This window comes from Echinococcus granulosus, assembly GCF_000524195.1.
Source record: "Echinococcus granulosus chromosome Unknown EG_S00011, whole genome shotgun sequence".
NCBI classification, from domain to species: domain Eukaryota; kingdom Metazoa; phylum Platyhelminthes; class Cestoda; order Cyclophyllidea; family Taeniidae; genus Echinococcus; species Echinococcus granulosus.
Window position 1 is genome coordinate 698,603 of NW_020170391.1, and position 24,711 is coordinate 723,313.

General features: G+C 40.9%; 5 protein-coding genes across 5 annotated transcripts; 3 read left to right on the forward strand and 2 right to left on the reverse strand. All coding sequences in view use genetic code 11, as the record gives it.

Annotated features, from left to right (window-relative positions):
• Window positions 1-256: 256 nt before the first annotated feature.
• Window positions 257-3,873, reverse strand: EGR_02453 (Zinc finger protein; the record flags this gene model as incomplete). Its single annotated transcript, XM_024491702.1, has 5 exons — window positions 257-472; window positions 712-1,072; window positions 1,553-1,634; window positions 1,919-2,591; window positions 2,662-3,873. 5 exons carry the CDS (start codon window positions 3,871-3,873, stop codon window positions 257-259), a joined length of 2,544 nt encoding a protein of 847 aa, XP_024353853.1.
• A 964-nt stretch (window positions 3,874-4,837) lies between these two features.
• Window positions 4,838-6,218, forward strand: EGR_02454 (Calcium-binding mitochondrial carrier protein SCaMC-1; the record flags this gene model as incomplete). Its single annotated transcript, XM_024491703.1, has 4 exons — window positions 4,838-5,099; window positions 5,308-5,528; window positions 5,635-5,802; window positions 5,868-6,218. The coding sequence occupies 4 exons, from the start codon at window positions 4,838-4,840 to the stop codon at window positions 6,216-6,218; spliced, it is 1,002 nt and encodes a 333-aa protein (XP_024353854.1).
• A 2,301-nt stretch (window positions 6,219-8,519) lies between these two features.
• Window positions 8,520-11,008, forward strand: EGR_02455 (Calcium-binding protein p22; the record flags this gene model as incomplete). The annotated part of the gene is made up of 5 exons (XM_024491704.1): window positions 8,520-8,586; window positions 8,715-8,802; window positions 9,028-9,235; window positions 9,753-9,833; window positions 10,955-11,008. The coding sequence occupies 5 exons, from the start codon at window positions 8,520-8,522 to the stop codon at window positions 11,006-11,008; spliced, it is 498 nt and encodes a 165-aa protein (XP_024353855.1).
• Window positions 11,009-11,731: 723 nt separating this feature from the next.
• Window positions 11,732-17,899, reverse strand: EGR_02456 (Coiled-coil domain-containing protein 42A; the record flags this gene model as incomplete). The annotated part of the gene is made up of 8 exons (XM_024491705.1): window positions 11,732-11,836; window positions 14,221-14,340; window positions 14,748-14,918; window positions 15,615-15,724; window positions 16,489-16,571; window positions 16,663-16,877; window positions 17,283-17,449; window positions 17,863-17,899. 8 exons carry the CDS (start codon window positions 17,897-17,899, stop codon window positions 11,732-11,734), a joined length of 1,008 nt encoding a protein of 335 aa, XP_024353856.1.
• A 3,503-nt stretch (window positions 17,900-21,402) lies between these two features.
• On the forward strand, window positions 21,403-22,371 carry EGR_02457 (Butyrate response factor; the record flags this gene model as incomplete). Its single annotated transcript, XM_024491706.1, has 2 exons — window positions 21,403-21,822; window positions 22,111-22,371. The coding sequence occupies 2 exons, from the start codon at window positions 21,403-21,405 to the stop codon at window positions 22,369-22,371; spliced, it is 681 nt and encodes a 226-aa protein (XP_024353857.1).
• Between the last annotated feature and the right edge of the window lie 2,340 nt (window positions 22,372-24,711).

The following is a 24,711-nucleotide window of genomic DNA, read 5'->3' on the forward strand; positions in this document are numbered from 1 at the left end:
AAATGGCAATGATTGCTTGTCTTTTAGGACCCCATAATATAAGAAAATAGCGAAATAAAGTGCCTCTTTCCATTGATAGGCAGACAGCAAACGAGGGATGCGAGGAACTCATCAAAGAGGATTATAAAGACTAGGAATATATTGTAAATGAAAAAAAGTAACAAGTTTTACATAAGAAGAGCAGTAGATAACCATGAAAGAAGTGATGAAAGACACGCAGAATGGGGGTGGAGGGAGGAAGCCTACCCCCAATCAATCAGGAAGCGGGGATGGAGTGTTTTGGTGGTAGTGGTGGTGGCGGAGGAGGGGCGTGAACGCTGCGATGGGAGCGATGCGGTCGTCTCATGACTGGTTCTGTCAGAAGAGGCGTCTCTGAGGTAACTGCGGTCGCGGAGTCTTCCAACCCCACCGGATTGCCCGATTGTCGTCGACTGTTACGCCAACGCTGACGACGCTCCGCCTCAATCTGTTTCTGGTAAAGAGAAATCAAGGACAATCAACTTACCAACTCTCATACAAGCATAACAAAAGAACTTCAGTCTCAACACTAAAAGCACTTGAAGTGTATGCTTTGATTTTGGAGAAATTTATTGATTCCTTAGGGACACCAAAGCCAAAATAAGTCAGTCAGACACGATTTACTACGAGTAGGTCGAACCGACTATCTCCATACGCTTAATTGATGAAGATAGATATCATATGCACCCTTACCTGCTGGCAGAAGATGCAGTGGTCATCGAAAAATTTCCTCTTTTTAAACACACGGCCACACAGTGGACAGGCAAGAGGGGGCACGTCGGTGTGCTGCCTGACGCGCCGTTTGGCAGTAACATCGTTGGCGGCACGTCGATCGACAACGAGGTGGACATTGGCGAGCCGAAGTGGAACATGCGAGTCTTTTGGGAGCTGTGTTTGCGACGCCTCCACACTGATGCTGCCACTGCCGCTTACGTCGTTATTACCGCCACAGTCCTCAAGTGGTTGTGTGGGTTCACTCGCAACCGTCAAGAGGGTGTCTTGTGACACAGAAATGGCTGGTTGTGCCAGTGGCGTTAGGTTACCCAATTTGCCCCTGAAGCATAAATGGCAGAAATATTATTTAGTGTCGCTGTTTGTGATACATATAGAAAATAGACACCAAAAAGTCAATTGGTTGAACCAACTTCAATAATTCAGCGTCACATGGTACAAGATCGGCGATATACGACCATCATAAGTCAGTACATTTTATTTGATTTACAGGAACCGGTTGGCCCTATCGGTAACGCAAATGCAGCTAGCATCGACAGGAAGGTTGACGCTACCAGTTGTAAAACTAAAATGCAGTCAAGCAATAAATCAAGCACAGTCGATTGAAATAAAAAAGAACATTGAGTAGCAAAATGTGCGCATCAGTACGAAAATAAGTAACAGTTCGGTTGAAGGGAAACCAATTCTAGGTTGGTATAAACAAGCTCAGTGGAACAGTAAGATTATTTGGCTCTTAAAAAATTCTCAAAATAACTTGCGGATGTTTAATCCTCGCAGATCTAAATAAAGAAGCCTCAGATACGCTCGTAACAGCATGATCATTGAGCAGATGCAAGCGCAGTAATCCATACCGAGCAAAGCGCCGGTTCCGACAGATCGGACATCTACAAACCAGCGAAACGTTCATAAAAGGTTTTTACTTCATGTAGGCATTAGCAGTTTAGAAAACAATGATAAAGTACCTTAACTGAGTCGAATGTGGACGCCTGCTTTGCTGGGAATCTGAACACTTGTGCATTGTTTTCACAGCAGACTTGTAAGAACAGTGCGAAATCAAGCCACGTTTTGTCGTGTAATGCCCAAGTAAGTCAGAAACATCTAGCAATACGAAATAGGTACGAAAGCACACGAAACACAAGATGGGGTATGGCAGCGGAAGTATACATACTTTCAAATTGCTTTTCACACTTATTACATCGAAGCCACTTGGAATTGGCCAAGTCATGCGCTACGTTTAAATGATCTGTAAAGGCTTCCAGTTCCGTAAAGGTCTTCAAACAAGAAGACACGACACACTGGTAGACCTTTTCATCATTATGCTCCACCATATGAGAGCGCATATTTTGAAATCCATTCACTCGCATCCCGCAGAACCTGCACTCAAACTGATTGTTCACAAGGCTATAGTTCAGCATCTCGGAAGCAGATAAAACCTGCACCCTCCGTGCAACTGATAAGATTGAGCGGGAGGGTTTCATCAGGAGGTTGCTGGAGGACACGGTGCCACCGACTGAACGCAACTGCGGCCAGGTTTTGTGCGATTTCATATGCCGCTGTAGATTTGAGGCCTGTGAAAAGGCCTTTGAGCAAATACAGCAACGGAAAGGACGCTCGCCTGTGTGAGTGCGAAAGTGAATTTCCAGGTGACTTGGCCTATCAAACCGTTTGGCGCACTGAGAGCAGGCATATTCATGAACTGGTTCGCATGGTGATCCAGGATGAGACAGGGAAGGAATACTATCATCTTCCTCTTCCTCCTCCCCATCCATATCTGGATCAAGCCGTTGTTCCTGACGGGCTTCCTGCAACGCAGAGTCCGTAACCTTATTCGTGATATCTGACTGAAATTGAAGGGAAAATATGAGACACCGCCTTCCAGTATGGACTGAAAATAAGTAGCATAGAACCTACCTTTTCGAAAGATTGAATAGGCTTCGACAGTGATTGAAGTCTTTGGGTATCACTTTGTGCATTTGGTGGGTAATTTTCAGCGAAGCCAAAAGGATGCTGCTGTTGCGACTCGTATGAACATGACCTACTGCCATTATAGATCTGCATTCGGCTGTAATCCTCTCTGTGATCACAGGTGTTCGATGCTTGGGAATGCCATTGTGAATTATGACTGCCGCAAGGCTGCTCCTGCCAAACAGGTTGAACGGGCTCGGTGTAGAGGTCAGTGTAATGGATATTCTGATTCTGTTGATAAATATTTGGTTGAGAATCCTGGCAGACTTCTTGTGGCTCCTGATAGCGTGATGAAAATGTACCGTGATGCGTGACATAGCACGCAGAGTGGTTATAAGGGGTGGGTATCGCCGGTTGATTATTTGTGTATGGAGTGGAATATGCATAAGGCTGCTGATTTAACTGGGTCTGGGGAAAGTTCTCACCAGATGTAAACATTGACTCCTGGCTATTAACAGTAACCTGATAGTTAATCTGAGAATCAGCGGCACAACGTGCCCCACCTCCGGAAGCCGAACTAAACCCATTAGTGTAGGGACCAGATGACGAAACCACTTGTTCCGAAGCGTAATTAAAGGTGTCATCAAACTGATAAGAAGAATACGAATAGGTCTGATATGTTGAGTGGTCCCTATTACATGGGATGTTGCTCAAGGAAGTCGCATTTTGTGGCGCAGAATAAAGGGGCTGTCCAGAATCCAAAAAGGCATCGTCTTGATAAATGGTAAACTCATTAGCATGGTCTACGTGTTTAATCTTCGATGTGGTGAAGTCACTTGGAGTCGACAACTCATACACAGTATAGTCAGTCTGGTTATTATCATAGGACTGGCTGTGTTCAGGGAAGGGAAGTGCCGAATTAAAAGCAGAATCAGCAAAAGGGCGTGTAGAGTCATCAACCGTGCTGTCACAGTTCTGAAAAATCGAGTCCGCAAATAGGGAACTGGAATAGTTGGCGTCCTCATCACTTTGCGCCTCAACAACGTGAAACTGGCTTCGGTGAACGTTTGATAAACTGATGGGGTCGGTGTACTTCTCCTCAGGATGTTGGTAAGAATAGAACTCTGGCGAATCATAGTAGACACAACTTAAATTATTACTGGCATAACAGTACCCACCGTGACTATAATCATTATTAGCCAGTGCTCGTTGACTCATGTCCTAAAAACTGCAATACAATGGGGCAGGATCTCGGCTCCACACCAACTCCATGTTTGCGTAATGCAGTAATCCTCACTGACCAGTGCGGCTACTAAAAAAGACAATTATCCCGAATAAATATTTTTTAAACAAAGGTCATAGACGCAGGTTATGAGGACAATATGATATGCCAGGGAACTGTGAACTTACCGGTTCTTGAATTTGACCTTTAAGATCCAATGCCGCACATTCTGGGTGCAGTTGCTTGTTCATGATTCGAGTAACCGCATAAGACGAGGGGGTGGGCCGTTTCAAACAGGCTGTCGAGCGTCTTATCTGAACTATGCTTTTAAGTGTCTCAGGAAGTCGTATATCCTTTTAGTATGGAAATTGGAGCTTGTTTTGTCGGCGGTTTGCTTGCTATCGCCTGATATTATTCACCTGTTGACATTTGTACGTTTCTGACTATAATTGGGTCGTTATTTTTATTATTGTAATAATTTTCGCAATGTCTTGTATGTTTTCCCCAAATTTTATTCACATAATGATCCTTTTGTGCCGCCTGCTGGTTGGTTCTCCTTTGGTCCATGGTAAGGAACTTGCTTGCTTCTCATTCACTCCATGTCTATTGACTTCCCCCCACTTATTTGGTTGATATTTAACCCACTGGTGCGGTCTTTATTGAAATTGCAGTTTGTTAGGCAAGTTATTGAATTTTCAGTTAATATGCTGTTTGAGTTGTTCCCGCTTCCATTTGTAGTAGTTAGTTCAAAATCCCGTCGAAGAATCAAAAGCCTATGTCTCAAACCAATCAATCGCATACAAGCATAAGCGACGTAATTCTTTTTCATGTTTTCTACTATCGTGCTTATCCTGCATGCTAAGGTTGGTTTAACTTCTAACACACTGCATAATTCACGGGAATCAAGTTTTCGTTTTATTTCCGACTTCTTTATGCCCTTTTGAATCCTCATTAGGTTTCATGGGTGAGCTCGAAAAATGTACGGAAAAGGTGGGTGGCCACTACAGAGGCCTCTCGCCCATCGTGATCGCAGCTCGCTCTTCCAACACTTTTGTTACTCCCTCGGGCACCGTCCTCTCCCGCAAGTCCGTTGACAGGAGGCGCTACTTTGCCGGCTTCCTGGCCGGCTGTGTCTCACGCACATGCACTGCGCCCATCGACAGGCTCAAGGTTCTACGCCAAGCCGCGACACCCGAAATCGCTGGCCTAAATATGTATAAAAGTAGGCCCATTTCCTTCACATAATTATGCTACTTTAGAAGTAGTCGTCACGTTCGGTTTTTGTTATTACTCGGTTTTATTGCGATCGGTGCAGGTTATGTAGTGTGTTAGCTATCGTAACTAGTTTGAGTTCAGTGCGGGCGGTGAAGTCATAATGTAGTTTTAGTATAGGCGGCACGTCTTAAAGTTAGTATGTCTCCGGTTTTAAGGTTTTAGAGCATTAATAGCAGACGGAGGCTTGTTCTCACTGTGGCGGGGCAACGGTGTAAATGTGCTGAAGAATGGACCCGAAACCGCCTTGCGCTTCGGTTTTCATGGCAAACTAAAGGATATCCTCTTTCCAGAGGCAAAAGAGTTGCATCCCTCACAACGACTTTTCGTCGCTAGCTTGGCTGGCGCTTGGTCCCTCACTCTCACATATCCCATGGAGGTATAGTTCGAGTCGGACCTATCCTGTTCAAGCGTATTTTAATGCTCCATCCAATATTGCTTTCGATGTAGAAAGGTTACTTAGATCTCATTCATTTTTCCTATAGGTGATGAAGACTCGCATGGCGTTGCGTAAGACGGATGATTCAAACTCGATCATCGCCTGTATGAAGACAGTCTATAGTCAAGGTGGTCTGCGCAGTTTCTACCGTGGTTATGCGATTAGCATGCTCAGTTATGTTCCCTACGCCGGATTGGAACTATCGTTTTTCGAGGTAAAATGATGTCTAACTGTCCCTTTAAATGCGCGTTCTTCTCATTAAAGTTGCCTCATTTTTAGCTTTTCAAACGTAGCTATGTGGAATACTTCCATGGCTACCGTCCAGGTGAGCCAATGCCTCATCTCGCAAAGCCAGTAGCGATAAGCCTTATCATCTGTTCCTCCTCCATTCCACTGCTCATTGTTTATCCTGCAAACCTAATGCGCACCCGCTTCCAGGCCAACACCAACTTTATACCACCCAGCATCCTCAACATGTTCCAAGCCATTCTCAAAGCGGACGGCCTCTCCGGCCTCTACCGGGGCTTCTTAACCAGTCTCTCCAAAACTCTCCCCTCTGTCACCATCACTTACCTTACATTCGAAGCTCTAATGGAAATGATGGGTCTTCCTACCCTTGGCTCCAAATAGGCTATGCTGTCAGGCAATGCATTGTTCATGCCTTTTAGTTTATTTCACCTTCTCATAAATGTTGATTGAGATTTTTACGTTTATTAAGTGAATACATTATTTTTGACGACAGTTCCTTACTCATTATTTTTTTTCGGGCTACTTAAAGAGTCGCATGCCCCAAGAGTGAGTTTTTTAGGGATGACTGAGTCCTGAAGGTGCGTGATGGGGCTTCTTTGTTGAACAATTTTTGAGCACGTTCGTGATTTTATGCTCGTTAAAAGATTGTCTATTTGTTTGATTAAAAATATGGCATGAGCTGTTGGGTGAACATAGGACACTTGTCATTTTGCAATTACATGTCATGATTCATATAAGTATAACATCTTGGAATTTAAACTTTTAGTGGGTTGTTCACTCTTAGGAGCTAGTGATCACCTTTGCTGTTAAATGATCGAAAGACATTACGAATTTTGTGATGGCTTGCCAAAGTGCCTTGTGCTAAACTGAATTCCAAAGCCGTAGAAGCTTTTCATAACGTCCATGAGACATTTAAGAAAAGGTAGAGTGGGGGAGTCTACAGTCACGAAGTGGTTTACAAATTTGCTTCTTGTGATGAAACGCTTAAGAATGCGCCGCATTCATGAAGCCTCTTTGTGTTTGAAAGTAAATAATTGCGTGCAAATTTTGACATGAATATTTGAAGACTTACCTGTCGGTAACTTTCGATTTCGTTAAATGTGATTGGTAGGGCGATACTTTCACGCCTACTTCAATTGGGAAGAAACAGTCGTAGAAACTGCCAAATCTGATGCGTCTCAAATGCACCACCGGGTGATAGTAAACTTAAAGCCTATTAATGTGCATTCCACTTCCTTTATGTTCTAAGAAAGATGGACTAGCTGACATGAGGTAAGAAAGTACCCCTGTTTGCCGCTATTTACCGAGCCAGTATATCAGTGATTGTCGCAAACGGCTCACATACCACCTCATACCTCCGATACACCCTATCTTTCCCAAGAAGGCTAGGCTGTGGATGTGTATTCACCATAGCTGCCTCGCCGAAGGGCAAGCGACTACAGGTGAAACATAATGCTATTCAAGTGCGTGCAAAAAACCTTCAGAAACAGCTATAATGGATAAGCAGCCGGAAGAAAGCACTGTTCTTATAGGACAATAGGCGACCTCTTTTGGCAAAAGTGACCTGTGAGAAGACTGCCATTTTAGGTTAAATGGGAGGCACTACCTCATCCCTATTCTCTCCCCCAATATTCATCAGATCTTCCTCCACGTAATAACACTCTTTCTGGGAATTTAACTAATCGCAGGCAAGCTTGATATTTCTAAGATGACTAAGAAGAACTGCGAATAAGTTCTCCTTTGACTTCTACAGGCAAAAGCTTTGTAAAGGTGAAGCTCATAAGCTTATGCCACATTAGAATGGGAATGAAGAAAGATAATGATCATTTTAGCAAGAATTATTCCAAGAAGTGGTTTTGTGGTTATTTATTTGTAGCTAGGACACAATGTATGAAAATATTTGGTAACTTTACAAGTAGCAGTGAGACTCGGGTTCGACTGAGCGGATCTTAAATGACAGCTGCGTCGTATTTGAAGGTAAAACTGCATCTACTCGCTTTTTCGACCGCTCCTGAGAAACATGATGTACCGTAATGCATGTTTTTGCGACTACACCCTCTAGGCCATAAAGCCTAACGCCGTGCTCGTTGACTCACCCTTCCTAAAGGAGCAAGAAACCATAGATTCGCTGAAGACTATGACCATATTTCTGCACTCCATTTATCCCCTGCACAATATACAGTGTTTTCTTCCTCTCAGCCTTTTCGACTTCACGTTTGTGTTTGGAGGTCAACGAAACCTCTCAACCTGTAATATGCTTCTCAGGTGACAAGCAATCAGACTGCGCCAGCCTTCCGACTGGGCAGATGTCAACGATTTGCAGACTGAACAGTGATCTGCCGTAAGACTTTGATAATTGCTGAACCCCTGTATTTAAGAATACAAGATGTTGTTAATAGATAAATGTAATATGGTGAGATATATGGAAATAACTTGTAAGATACGTTACTTCACCGGATAAAATATCGAAAAGTGCCCAGATCAATTGAGTAGTACTCCTTAGTGTATGAGTATAATGTTGCCGTTTTAAAAAGGACTTAAAACAAAAAAAACCAAGTTTTGATTTTTTTAACTGCTATTATTTTATTATCATGTATTTTGATTATGAAATACGGTCTTCGTTTTAAATGATGGTGTATAGCAGCGTTGGGATCGTAGTTACCCTATTTTTTTGGGCTCGCGATGGGAGGTGGTTCTTCAAAGATTTTGGACCCAGAAGAAGTGGCTGAGATATCAGCTGAGACTGGATGTAAGTAAATATGAATTGCGGTTACTGAGCAGTTTCTGCGAAGCAAATACACAGGCTTTACAATCGTTATACTACACTTGATCGATCTAAGGCAGGATATTTGAAGTAAATTTTGCGATCACGCATAGTTTTTAGGCGTCAAGACTTTCTCCTCATACCTGAATTAGCCATAAACCCTCTGGGCGACCGTATTATAAACGAATTTTTCAAAGGCGGGTAAGTCCGTCTCACTTTTTACATCCTTTGTACAAGCTTAAATATGTCTTTGAAAATGAGGAATCCTCCTTGGTGGTAGTGTTTCTCCCGTCGATGGACTCTAATTGCGATAAATTTTGTTTTTCACGTCAGTCTAGTTTGCATTTTTTGTGTCTTGATATTTCGTCTAAACTGTGCTTCAGAGTTATTGGTATCGACAAAATGCCGTCTAATTGCTTTCTTTAGGGAGGAGCTGAATTTCCGGGAATTTATGCAAAAGGTTGCACGCTTTCGAAAGCCAAATTCTAGCGGTGTGACTGAGTATAATAATCGCGAGGCCAAACTGCGGTTCCTCTTTGGCATGTACGATCTCGATGTCGACAACCGAATATCCCGAAGTGAGCTACTAAGTGTTCTGCAAATGATGGTTGGAGCTAGCGTCACAATGGAACAGGTAACGCTGTTTGCATCTATATTTAAGCCATTTCAACTTATGTTTAATGTATCTTCACCCATATGAAAGGGGTACCTTTTTCACTCCGTAAAGATTTTTTATCTGTATTAACAATGTGCTTAAATTAGATGTTCACGCTATAACACGCGAAGTAAATCTCACTCGTTTACTTGTAACGACGATCACACACTTTGCACTTGAATACGCCAAACTGTCAGCATATTTTTGTGGATAAAATTGCTTGCTTGACATATTCAGAGCTACCGTTCTGACGTCACATATTCTTTAGCTCCCATTAGTCTCATGCGCGAGTTGTTAAATGCTGCAACTGAAGTCCCTGCTTACAATCGTCGTATCAACACTTTGAATGGATGAAATCGACAACTTCTCTCCCCTAGTCTGAGTTTCTTTGGGAGTTCTAATTGGTTGAGTCAGATTGCAAAAAAGAAACGATAATCAAACTCTTCCTTATCAGCCTCTCAAAATTCGTTTCATCGACGTGCATTCAACCTTTTAGATTAATCGGATTGGTGAGCGAACAATGGCTGAAGCAGACGTTGATGGTGACGGATATATCACCTATGACGAATTCAAAGCGGTAAGTATTTGCTTTTGTATGCTTACTTTGTTTTATGCACCCAGCTCGTCCAGTGACTTTAATGTTAGTAAAATCAACGGATGAAGTTGTTTGTTGTTTAGAGTAGCTTTACAATGTCGAAGTCGTTTTCTACATTATATTTCCAAATGGCCGAAAGGAAGTTATCGATGGTGGCTCTTTCTACTTTAGCCGTGAAGTGGTATTTTTAACTGCTCTGATAATATGAAGTGTTACTTTGGTAACACCATAAATACATTGAAACTAACAAAGTAGCGTCTTGCATGGGGAGGGCTTAGAAAAAAACAAGCGAGAGACGAGGCTACTAGTCACGATACTGTACGCAGAAAAAGTCGGTCAAAGCGGGTAGGGGTCACAGGGACTTTGTGATGTAACGGAAGAGTTAGTAAGTTTGGCCTTCAGCGTATCAAAATAAGCAAAAAACCAAACTGAGTTTCTTGCCATTAGCCTAGGGGTTAATGGAAGTCATTCCCAGAATTTATTGATTGGGGCTGGTAATCGAAAGTAAATTAGCCTTGCACACATGTCCCACAGAGTTCATTTGTGGGTGATCTGCTATGATAGTGCTAAAGCTGCGCTCCATTAAGTGACGCAGTTGGTATATCAGCTTACTACCTGCGTCGTCAAGTAACGCACGCTTAGGTACTGTAACACAAGTGTCAATTGACGTACCTTGTTGCTTTAAAAAGTGGGATGACCATATCAGAGAGAGACTTAAACGCGTTCTCCCCCTCCTCCAGTCTAATTACCATATCATTAATGGAATTCCCCATTCGTTTGGGCTGCACTGTTGCGATCTTGGGTTTGGAAAGGGGATTAGTGTAATATTTGGGAACATTTGAAACGCATTACGCGAGTTGCTGTGACTGGCATCCAGTGTTTCAATTGAAAGCTGAGTTCGGGTATTTAAACGTGGAGCACCTTGCTGAGGTTCGCAAGGTAAAAAAGGGAGAAGTAGTGTCTCGCAGAACCCAGTAACCAGTTTCTTGAGTGTAGTAAATTCATGGTTTAGCTGGACCACTTTAAATACTGCGTCATTTGTGGCAGTAAATCCCTTTACTATTCCCTTAGAATAGGTAATAATGTACCTTCTTCCCTTCCAGGCCGTTGAGAGCGTGGATATTGAAAACAAGATGAGTATTCACTTCCTGGATTGAGTACAGAAGCCTACATTCCTGTGAAACCTCGTGTCTATATTTGCTATCGTTCACGGGCTGCAAGCTTGCTACGTCTTTGTTACTTTGTCCCTGTTCACCCAACCAACCGCACATTTCCCCAATACTGTTGTCTAGTGACATCTCTGTCTTATTCCTTTTATCACAGTATTTAAGAAAGACATTTATTTACCCACCTACCGCTTCTTTTGCAATACAAGGTAAAGCTTGCCCCCATTTTCCCCATCGCCAGTGTGTGGTACTCCCTTAATATCCCAGTTCAACGCCTATGGTATCACAAATGCGGGCGATTATCACTATTCGTGTTCTTGGATGTTACTTTGATCTTAAACTGCAGGACGTACATGGCAGTCGAATAATATGAAGCTAAGTTATTGTCATTTGCATGCCCGTTACTACACTATTAGTTGAAGTATTTACTAGTTACTGCAAGTAACCGAAGATTGAAGCATTTGCGACCGCAAAGGAATTGGGCGCCGTGTAGTGCTGGTCACGTGCAATAGGCCTGAAGCGATTCACCGCTCAAAACGAAAATATGTGGTTTTTCATGTAAGCCTGAGATCCAGATGTACTCAAAAGGCGGGCCAATTTGTGTGTTGTTTTTTTACTCTCAGGATCCACAAGGTCTACTTGTGCATGATACTTCGGAGCCCGCATACAGTAAACTCATACGCGTAATACTGTGAATGCTGTGAAGTCGTCGTGTCATTCGGGGGTGGCACCGCGATTCTTCGGTGGTTGTTTACGTTCGGCTTTACCGCTGTTCGCATTGATCGCCGCGAGGATCATCCGCACAGTGACAATGTACTCCTAAACGAAAAACAAACCCCACTTAGAGCAGTCTCGAGGTCATTAGAAAACCAAGGCATCCCTCCACCTCTTCCATGTAATTAGTTATTCATCGGAAGCCGTTAGGTGGAGGTAGAGAATTTAGCTAAGGAAAGGTTTAGAAAATCTTCACTTATAGATCACTCACAGAACCCGTGACCTGACGGCGAAGAGAACATGGTTTCAATGGTCTGTGTTCGATGCTTATACACACTTAAGTTAATAAAGAGCTAAAAAGTATGCCATGACGCCGTAACGGTTATTCGCGCCAGATGAGAGATGGTGGTATTTAGATTTCGCGTAAAGAATGTCACTTAGAGTTTAACAGACAATTTTTTAGCCAAGCCAAAAAGTTGAGTCATTATGTACGACAATAAACTAACCAAATGGAAAAAGTGCCCTAGATCTTGGCAACTAGGGTAAGATACAATCTACACTGTATTATTTTAGTTGTCTCAAGTGGATTTGTTTCGCAAATATGAATAGAAGCTTCTTTGTGGACCTGCAAAAAGGCGGAATTAGTTTTGCTAAGAATTAGTTGCAGTGGCAGTTGAATTACCGAATACGTCTCGTGGCGATACAATGCGTGCAATTCATAACGCATAAGCGGAATGGGAGGCCAACTTAACATGGGCTGAAGGCTACTTATTTTCGCGCCTTGGTTACAAACGTAACCACTTAGGCGATTTGAATACTGGAAGGCAAATGGAAGCTCCGACGACTGTTGTGCAAGCTGCCATGGCGTAAACCTCAGCCCACATAAAAAGTCTGTTGCCGATTTTGCATAACCTAAACACTACACAAAAGAATACCTTAAAAAGTGTTTTTCACCATCTGTTTACATTGGTTGACTTGTTCGGTTCACTAGGTGTGGATAGCTGCAGTATTTCACTAGCGTTCGGGATATTGAAACACTGTGTTTCTCGGCGTACAGAAGATAGAAATTACCAAATTTGCATTTAAGATGAAATTAGGTAGTGGATCGATCTAGGTAATCTTGAAGGTAACCAGTTTATAATTACCAATGAATCCCATAGCGACCACGCTACTCAAAAAGAATTAAAATAAAACTTAACTGAGTTCACGTGAGGCTAACTCTCAGCCATCAAAATTTATGGAAGAGTTTATGACAGAGGAAATGAGACAGGGCCGCAAGCGCTAGCGTGATTTTAACTATACTTCATATTTTCTCCCATGATTCATTAAGACTACGCCATTTCAACCATTTACGTAGATGTTTGGGGGTCTTTAATTTTCGTGCTTAGGTTTTATGCCACAATTCAATGGATTTAATGAAACCCGATCCCTAAGCTAGAAGTTCTTGTCGCCTTCCCCTATTGCAGATCAGAAATCAGAATCATGAAATCAAATATACTTAAGAGTTTTTCACTCCAATGAAAAGTTCAATGCTTTTAAGATCATTTTAGATGGGTTATTCAAGAATGAAAATAGCAATAGGACACATATTTTGCACTTGCGAAACGGGAATTACAAAGGCTCACGTTTAGACGCTTGGGTAGTCATGCCGTTTTTTACTTGTCTACCTACACCATATAAAAGATATTTTTTCGAACTTGTCAAAAATTGTGCCCCAAAAGCACTTAGAATTGGCAAACACCAACCTGCCATCGCCACGAATGGTTTTAACTACAGATATGCGGGAAAAAAGCCACTAGTTATGGGTATCTTCCCACGGATGCAGAGAGACTCGAAAAAAACTGAAATTTTCAATCTAAAAAGGCGGAATTGTGAACAAAGATGATGCATTATTCCGATTCTTATTTTTACAAGAAGATAATGTGAATTAAGTATTCCGAAAGTGAATGAAGCGAAGAACTCGTAATCTCAGACTACCAGAAATGAAATTACACCTTTTGAATGGCCTTGATACGACGGCTGTTCAGTTTTCAACACCGGATAGGAATTATCATGTTTATAAGAGAACACTGTTAACTACAGACATCGGGGGAGGATGAAATCTCTGACCATGACAAACTAATGCAATCGAAGTGGTACAGCAATTTGGGAAAGATTGCCTGACCTCAATGATGCAGCTTAACTAAGGGTGAGTTATGATCAATTGAATATGCTGTTTCAATTTACGCTGTTTTACAACCTAACTTAAGGACAACTGTAATTCTATCATGGAATAATTAGTCATGACAACGAGACGTAAATAGGTTAGCAACAAAGGCTGCACAGAAAATTAATGTTGAATGATTGCACTAAGGTGAATTTTGGTAGAGCGCAGGTTTTGTATAGGCAAATACTTTGTTTCACAACAAAGATCCCTAATGCCTCATTACGTTCCGCGAGACGATATCGTGAAATTGACTAATAGGAAAATTTATAGTGTGAATTCTTACCGTTATGCGAACCAATTTGGTGCACAAGGTTTCATTTTCCTCTACTGCAGTAGTGTAAGGCCAGCCGCATTTATCCACGAGGTTATCGACTGACCGAATCACTGTTCCGAACAGTTCCAACTAAAATCAAAAAAGCAATAATATTTTCACATAATTTGCTCTAACCACACTTCCAAGGTAAGTTCGTCAATATCCTCCATATCTGCTATGGGAAAAGTCAGCATGGACCAGTATATGCATTGCGCTGGTGAACTGAAGACAGCCAAAAGCACTGTTGATAAATGTGTAAAAAGTGCGAGGATAGTGGCATGTGCAACAACAAGCAGTGAAAACAAAAAGAGCCTCATCCAATGATAAATACAGCTTTCGCTGGTAAAGAGACGGGTAAGGAAGTTAAAGGAACGGAATAAATAAGTAAATTTAAAAAATTTTTCGTAGCCACTATAAGGTAAATGGCATGGATCTCTCATTTTGCAAAATTCGCTACCCTATTTTCGCCATTCAGTGCCAATCCCCTCCCCAATCACCTGTTTTCGCAGATCCTTGTGGCCCTGGTCGAATTTTTGAACAAGCTGTTGAAGCTGCTCGTTGTTGGCAGCTCGCTCCTTATAGAGGTCGGCAAGTTTGGAGTTGAGAGTGAGAATTCGGCTGGCGTGCTCCTCGCGAAGCGCCTGTAGATGAGTGTGTGCCTCACGAATCTGAGAAGAGCAAATACTGACTGAATTTTATTTAGTTTTGACTACCCCTTCAAATTCCTTAACATTAGTGCAACAAAGCTAATTGCAGATGTCTATACTCTATGGAACCTTCAGTAGTTCAGCCATTTTTGACCCCAGTAACTAAACAAACGCAGTTGAAAAATGCTCATATTTCAGTATAAGCGCAGAGCATCGGACACAAAAAAGACATTTGCAAAATTCAAAAATATGGAAGCTATTGATATTTTCCAGTACCTCGTTTTTAAAGTCATGTGACCGATCCCCCCTTTTATGTATTTTCCTATTTTTACAAAAAAACCATCTGCATCAGCTCAACATCCACAAGTTGTCCTAACTTATTTCCTTGCCGTTCAGTACAGGGGAGTGGAGGATAGCTGCTTATTTCCCGAGAGCCGGTTCAGGCAGTCAAGCGCAGATGCCAGTACGGGCAAATACTCGGAGAACGGATAAGCGCAAAGCGATTGCTTGACCTAGTTGGTGCGGTGCGTATGAAAGTGCGAACGCCGCAAAGTGTCCGTGTGCGCTATTTACCAATGAAAACTTTTTCCTTTTGCAAAATACGACCCTTCATCATCGTATTTTGAACAAAGTCAGTTTTGCAGGTCTAGCTGCTGTAACTTAGTGTTCCTACCCCTCTTCTCTTTCCTTCTCGCTAAAAACGCAAACACAACTTACATTCTTAGATTTTGTATTCATCTCAGCCAGGAGTGATTGGTAAGTTCCGTAAAGAGTGTTGTAGCGCATTATTAAGCCAACAAGAACGTTGTCTGCTATTTTTATGTAGTCTAAATCAAAATAACAAATCTGATACAGTTAGATTATTTTAATATGTCGGTTTATCATCTGTTTTGCCATTTTATGTATCGTAATTTTTCCCTTAAATTAGGAAACTCAATAGGAATAAATAGTAGAGTACCACTTCATTAAGCATTACGAAATCATGAGGATAGGTTGAATGTGTCAGGCACTGGACCGGCGCAGCAACATGAGACTAGCTTCGGATTTTTAAATCACTAATTACAGTTTTTTATTCAGGTATGAGAGGTGAGGCCTATTCCTATATAATATAAGCATATGAAACAAACTGCCTTAGTTTCAAAATACTTATGCACAAAAATGCATATTCAACAATAACAGATCAAGCTAAAGCCACTAAAATGCATAAACTGTTGCATTCAATTTTACGAAAAGAACTATTGAAAATAAAGACGCATAGACATAAAAAAGTAGTGATAACAGTTTTACTTTTAGAAATAGATCAAGATGGACTACTAAATACAAAGCATGATTATCTGTCAAAATGATTGATTTGTTATTAATATACTGGAAAGTTTGCGCCTTACACCTCCACTAAATACCTTCCATTTCCAAAACTTACGTGACATGGAAAGAATTCCCAGGATGAACATTTTTAGTGCATTATTATTTCGAATTATAAATAGCAAAGACTAAAGCATATGATCGGATTTTCACTACTATTGCATGGTACCTAAGTATTGCTAGTAGACATAAGTGGACATAGCCAAAGGCATCAGGGGCGCAACCATACCCGGTGGAAGGAGGTCAATGACGTCTAAAAGGTATGATTCGTACTTCTTGTATTCCTCCACCTTCCGCCTCATATCCTCGTATCTGAAAATGAAAACAATCGAATTTACCAACGCTCAGCAAGGTATTGCGGTGAGGAATCGGAATGGTTTCGCATATACCACCTTCGTCTTACGCGATTTTGGCTTTCCCAAATTCCACCCTGAGCTCAACGCCTTCTTTGGTCTTTTCCTCGATTATCTGTCGCTCAGTCAAGTACTTTTTGACGGCCCGAATGCGCTTTGCTTCATTATCGCGAATAAAACCTTCAAAGCGTTTCATTTGGTAGCGCAAATCTTCCTGTCTCACCGCAAGGTCTTCACGTTTCTTTTTGCTTTCAGCGATTTCGCTCTAAATGTTAGAGCAAAGTGGAATTTATAAGGCAGATGGGCTTACATGCAATGTTAGGTCTGACTGAACAACTGATGCTAGTAAAAATTTCACACAAAGATTGAGGAGAAAAGGTACTGAATGACTAGCGATTGTTTAAGCGAAGCTAATGAGCATTTACCACATGCTGGCTAAAGAAAAGTTTGCGGCTGCGACGCTTTGTATTCTGATGTGAACATTTCGACCGAGTAGCTCGTTGGTTCAAATTAGCTCTTATGTAATACGTGTATTATAGACGGATTCAATGGGAAATTAAATTAGGTGTAATTCGCAGGATGTAATCAATTTGAAAGCATAAACTCTACCAACCACCTCATAGGATAGGGAAGTGAAAACAAAGTATAGAACTAGAGAAATTGTCCATACGCGGAACTTCTTTCGCATTTCCAGGAGCCGACGATCTGAGTTAGCGAGGTTCATCATACTATTTTCTGGTGCTGTTCCATTACCAGATTTTAAAAGCTTCGATTCATATGTAAGGCTTTCAATGAATTTGGAAGGATGAGTGTTCGCGCTGCTATTCAAGGCCATTTCTATCAGCATCATTTTTAAAAAGCATTTTAAAGCAATACCAGCAAATAAAACATCACAAACAGATGATCTATTAGTGTGGAATGGAGGAAGCCTAGTAAAACTACTATGTCAATAATACCGATGGAAATTAAGAGTGCACTAAGAACTTTACACTATTTAGTGCCACATAAGCTATTTTTACACGTTTAGAACACCTAAAATACTTGTTGTAGTTATAATAACATGGTATGCCTTAATAGAAATAAAAACATTTGCATGCAGGTATAATCCAGGTATATTTGTCAGATATGTGGATGCATGTAACTATGCGAATGCTAATCATATAAGTACAGCTACTTACAAAATTCGACTATGGAAGAACCGAGAGTTTGGACTTAAAATTATGCCCACGATAACATATCACGACGCTTACTTGTGTGACCACAGATTGAGTGGAACCACTCAGCCATCAAGTTATCCAATGACATCTAAGTATGATTTAATATCAGCCTTAATATTTTAAAGAATATTTAGTTTGCTATAGTTTACTACAATAAAGCAAGTTATATAACCGCTGAAAGTTGGCCGAAACCACAAGCAGATTTGCAAGATTTTGTGCATCTACTTGTTATTTGTCAATAAGTTATACTACAGTAAGTAAACGTGCGACACCGGTGTATGTTGTTCTCTACGGAGGCAATAAAGGATTTTAAGCTATGAGTGAGGCCTCAGTATAATTGCATGAAATTGTTTAATGGTTCCCAACATAAGTGACATGAAATTAATGCCCTACCAACAAGATGACAAAAACCTACAGAGGAGTAAAATCCCAGTGACACATCGAGACTCCCCTGGGAAAGAAAGAAGCCATAATACTAGGGCAGAATGTGTATTTTTGCCATGAAAAAGAGGTTAAGCTGCTGTTATGATCCAGATGCTAGTCCACTCGGCTGAGTTTCTATGGCTGTGCGGCTAAGTGGCTCCTTTTACCAAAATCAGGAGTTCAACAAACAACCAACGTTCTATAATCTTATCCCATTATATGCAAAAGTAGAACAAACACTGCTTTATTACATGATTCGACAAACTTTAAAAGTCATGCTTAACCGTCCTTGGTATTGGTCTTCTGCATTTTACACACCACTCACGAGACAGGATCGATGGCATATTTCATCGCCCCAAGACCTTGCTAAAAACAAGTAAGGACATGGTACAGGAGTGGAATATGTATCGTCAATATACAGAAGGGATTGGAGCTACTAGCATGCCCGTAAATGGCCGTTCCCACAACCGAGATTTAAACACACCACCAACGTATTGCATATGTTCAATTAACATTAAACCCATTGGAAGCGCGATTTTAACACAATTGAGGTGTATCGCAGATTCCGATTAAATCAGAGTTATAGTATCTTTATGATACGGAGCCCTACAATGGGTGGCGATCATTTGGAGTTGCTATCAGCAGGGGCACTTCCATGGGTAACTTTCAGAACTTTACATAAGTATCGTAAACACCTCAATAGTAGACATAATCAGATCTCCTGATATCATTGTTTTTTTACTTCATTATAGATCATAAGGTTATTTAATTGGCAGAATCCAACTTGACGTTAATATACTTTCTGTTGTGGATCTCTGCAGATTCGTATGCCCACAAGATATGCCTTCCTCAGATGTTTATGTTTAGCATCTAGTCAATAAAATCTGGATCGTTGCCCACCTGGGATGAGTTCGCTTACCACAGACCTTTCTATGGAAGTTATAAATTGTACGAGTCTTCTTTACGAATGAAAAGAAGAGCTGATGGGTTGCTAAAAGAATTGGCACGAACGGAGCTCCATACCGCTTGGATGATGACCGAAACCTGAGAGGAATGGAAACTAAATTCATTCCGTTATAACACCGCACAATGGATCCAGTAATAATTAGACAGTGCAGCGCAACTTTTATGCAGTACTTGTTTTATTCAGCTACGTAAGTCTCTGAAAATTTGCTTGTGGGTTTAATTCTGTGCACAGCGTATTTATCTTTATTTTTAGGCTTTACACTTGCCAAATGCCATCATCACCCTTTCATACCATGGTAACGATTGCGCGTTCATGTCCAAAGCCATGAACTGTAAGGTAAGCGACCAAACGGCGTGACTATTCTCCACAACATGTCTACCAAATTTTTGCGTGTATATAAAACACCAAAAGCCCGTTTTCCCTTAAATCTCATGTTTAAATATCAAAGGTGAATATTTATAACCGCAATTTTCCAGCTTAATTAATGTGTTTAATGCAACAACATTATTTGCTTTGTGCAAAATCAGAACCACACCTCTAGAGTCCCTACTTTACTAAGATATTTCTCAGATATTTTTGAACTTAGTTTATGGATAAAAGAAGTTGGTATTAATTCCATAAATGCAAAACGACTAAATCACACTGGCAAAGTGCCCATTGATGGGAAAAAAAAGCGAATATTTCGAGGCGGGATGAATGAACAGGTTGAAAGAAATTGTTTGGCCCAAAAATTAATATGTAAATGATTCACACCCAATCTATTTGTTATGGCCATTAATGTTCAACACATTGTCGACAATATCAAAACGAATAACCTCTTTCTTTCCTTATTCGAATAGCTGATCCACTAGGATAAACCCAAACTTCTACGGGGGTGCGCAAAGTATTCCTCAATAAATACGCAGGACGCTGCTTGAAATCGGGTTAAATGAAGGGGACCGCGTCCTTTCACCTCTTTTTCCCTTTCTTCCCCGTTTAAGTAGTTTTTTATCCGGATAATATTTTTGATATGTCGGTATTTCAAGGAATGAAGAGAGTTCATCACCGGCAAAATGAAAACGAGATCATATGGACAGTTTCGGGTTTAAGTTACCCTTGAGGTTGACTTAAAGTCTACCGATATTAAATTGACCTCAGTGTAAGAAGGTGAAAGAGCTAAGAGGCTAGTAATATAGAATCATCAGCAAGACGTCCCCATCAACTGCGTTAGAGACGGAAGTATCAGTACAGTAGCATGTTGAAAGCAGATATCATCATATTACAAAATCATGTACTAGGCATAGATTCTGCTAAGGAGTTCATTGAGTTTTCCCTGCTGCAATGATTTCAGTCTCATGCCGAAAGGAAAGATTGGGTCATTGTTCCACAAAATACCGCCTTTTGTCTTTAAGCCTACAGCAAATAAATGGCAAAATGTCTTTTGAGCACGTCTGCAACAATGATTGTTAAGAGGGAGATTCACGTGTTAACAAACGTAGTTGTTGTACATTGAATTAATTTATACAAACAACAAATGGATTGTAAGTGAATTATTTGCCATATTTTAATATATTTACCCTTTCCTCGTTTCAGGTAATATTCTCCATGGTCCTAGATATCACTGCATTTTCAAAGTTGGGCAAACCCGGAGAAAATGTGTTTAATTTAATGACGGTATTTGGACAAGACATAAAAAAATTACCATTCTAGCTTAACTTACCAAGGAAAAAGTGAATCCAAAGATCTGACTGCCATCACTTTTACAAGCGCTCAAAATTTAACTCTTCTAGTGGAGGAATCAAGACGCAGCAATTCATTTCACTTTTCCTAAAAATTTTCGCCTGTCAGATCCATTGATTAACTCAGAACGGAGAGAAACTGTCAATGACATTTAAGCAATTGCTTGCAATATGCACCCACCAGCTCATGAATTCGCTCATGCAGGTTGCCAAACCATAGATTCACCAGCATGACATCACCAGCACACGTGCACATGCGGCCACTGTGTGAGGTGAAACCACCTAAGCGGATGGCCAATCAGTCTTCTTCTATGCAAGAACCAACTGTCGGCGCATTGACACTAACCACAGATTATAAAATGTCGATAAATCATTCACACCTGTCAGTAGTGAAAGATAGCCAGCAGCCGATAAGTTTCAGTGCCATCACATTCACTACGTAACTGCACCATTGATCAATCCGTCATGCTTGACTACTCAGTGAGTCTCAAACATCACCGGGATCAACAACTCGACACTTTGATTTTCGGACGCCCAATCCTAGGCGGTGGTTACAAAGGTTCAGATAGTTCGTCAATAAATTCATGCATGAATTCCCAGGAGCATTCGATGAAACCACGCAAGGAAGGATTGCAAGTGTGCGTCTGGAGTCCCCATAGGGATCAGGAACAGCACCATCCTGCAAAGGTGGGACGTCCAATTCTCGGTGGTGCTTTTGGAGGTTTTAAAGTACTCTCAACTTCTCAAGTCAATAATACTTATCCTACGAATTTAAATAGGTTAGATACTGACACATTCGCGCCACCTATTCCCAATGTTCCTGAAGTTCTTCGTTTGATCAGAGCGCAGCCATTGCAGTCCAATCCGATCAACTTCAATCAAGATGTAAGCAATCACTTGAGTCGAAGATGCGCATAGTTCATATTGCCATTGTGATTAGAACTACGTAAATAAGCACTTCCATGCTAATATTTGATGCTCTTATCTTGATATCTAACGTTCATTAATAACTTCATAGAATTATTCTATACAGTTCATGCTGCTATCCTTGCTGAAGAGTTTTTAAAATTAAATACACCTTAAATGCAGAAGATAAATTCAAAAATGATCTGCTTACTTTGATCAAATTCCTGGTTTGAAATAGCGCTTATAAATAAAATGATACTTTTCTAGGAATTTCAACAACCCGATGGAATGGCAGAGCTTGTAGAAGCAGCGATGAAAAATATTAGATATAAAACGGAGCTCTGCAAACACTACAAAAGGCGAGGTTACTGTCCTATGGGAATCTACTGCCAATTTGCACATGGAATAGAAGAACTTAGATGTATCTCAAGCCACCCAAAGTATAGAACCGAGCACTGTATTTACTTTGAAAGAGAGAGACAATGCCCCTATGGAAGCCACTGTGCCTTTACTCATGCCTATTTCTAACCGTAATAGAGTTAATAATGACTGGAACAGTAAAAACAACAACATCAACCAACGAGTTTGGTAATATTTATTATTGTGATAAATTTTATTAAATATATACTGACCAGTAATGACTGATTTTTTTCGGATCTCAATGCGTTTTTACCCATTTCGCAAGATCGGAACACAAATGACGATTTCTTTGCCGAACATTGAAGTGAGCTTCCCAGTTTTAGGATGGCACGAAAAAATAGCAGAACATGAGAATTATGTGTTAATAAAATAGATAGTGAAGGGAAAGGTCAAATTACCGAATGTCCGTGATGTAGCCCGTCAGCACGCGTATCCCCTGCCCTGCACGGATAGCATTCCTCGTCACTGATAAAATTGTTATTCAATTACATAAAGACATTGGTGTAGAAACTCAACTCTTATGGCTAGATGAGAGCAAAAGGCCGGAGTTATAAGCAAGAGCACTCAGTTTGCTGCAGTAAAATAATTTGTTTTAAATAATTTAACAAATTATTTCCTCGGCTGACCACATATCTCTCGCTTGCTTTGCTACTGGATGATTGGATAAGGGCTATTATGTGTAGAGTATTTAGTGGGGGCAGTGCTTCGCTACTTACACAACGATGAACACAGTAAACCTACGTGGCATAGAATGCATCATGCTAAAATAAAAAAAGTTGACTCTCAATGCCTGTACACGGTATTTATCGTAACTTAAAGACGAGCCACGTTGGAGATCAAATTGTTCCTTGTCTTAAGGCACAATGAAGGCTCATGTTGCTCTTTTTAAAACAACTCCTGCAACATTTGCTTGCATTCAAAACAGTTTGCTTGATATTTCTAACAATCTCAACTAAAGTAGGCCTATTGCCGATTTCTACTTATTTACTAAAGGTAGACAACACAAGGCTAGTTATTTGGAGAGCCCCAACCAAGGGAGTACCAGAACTTGCACACCAGGCCAGAAGTAAAGGAATGCTTCGTGGAGGGACGCACTACTAGTGATAGATTGCAGGCCGTGCAATGTATGCGGACACCTAATTGCAGTAGACCCAGTACGGGGTCTGGTCAATATAGTAAGTTGAAACTAGTTTTCCTACTGGGGAAGAAAGGAGACGAAAAATGATGCACAGGTCATTTTCACGAGAGACAGCAGATGTTGTTAATGTTCTACGAACTTCTTATTTTGAAAACAAGTGTCGCTTAAGTCCCTGTTTGTACGCCACATAACTCTGGTGGGATTCTCCTTTTAATATTTTGCTTTCTGGTGTAATACTACTCACAATAAATTCTCCTCTAAATGTCTCTGCAGTTCCCATGGACAAAAAATTAGTCTCAAATTCATGTACATTAGTGAACAAGCACACTTCGTATTGGTACTGAGGAGCTGGTGAATCAGTTCTTGGTGATGCCTCGACAAATCTGCTTCCTTGTTATTTTGCCTACCATCTTCAACACTACAGAACATTACTACTACCTCGTCAAAATTGCGCAAATCAGGGTCATCTGATTCAGGGTTAAGAATACTAGCCCTATTTATTTTAAAATAGAAAATTTCATGGATTTAATAAGTGGTGGATAACGGGTAGTGAAGCACCGTACGTAGCACATGGATTTTGGACGAATCATGCTTTAAAAGTGGAAGACGTATAGGAGGAGTGGTTGTAAACTTCAGGTAGAGATACAGTTCTATAAAAATTTGGCATTTTAACGATTGGCAAAGTGAGCAAAATGTTGTTGCCATGGCAGCATTGATGGTTGTCGTATTAGGGCCCAAATCAAGACTTCCGCGGTAAGACCGTATACCCACCTTAAGTTTCCAACAAGAAAAGCTCTGCCTGATGCTGTCTACAGGGAATGTGGTAGGTAACAATTCTCACGACTTCCAGCGTGGTGAGAAAGAGATAAATGGCCTAGAGGTTGATGCGTATAAGTGTGGATACTGATCGTGCCTACGACATCCGCATTCTCCCCCAGGCGGACCGCTTTTTAATATTATTTGGGATCCTAATTTTAAATATAACAAATGGATGAGATTTGCGGCTTTGTTACGATAATTTCTAAAAAAATTGGCTCATATTATATTTATTTCACAATAACTTGAAAATATCAAGACTCCGTGCGAACTATCAATTCAAGTGAGCATTTTTGCGAAAATAATGAAATAATTCACAAGTTTCGCTTCTAGTTTTGCGTTCTTAAAATGTGCAATTCCTTTGCACGTATTTATTGGCGATGAGTACCGCAGTGGCACAGAACCAGGTCTGGGCGTTTCATTTGGCTTTTCCGTTTGCGTAACTCATACCAGCGTTGGTGCTGGTACAAACCGTTTCTGATTGAAGTGGCATG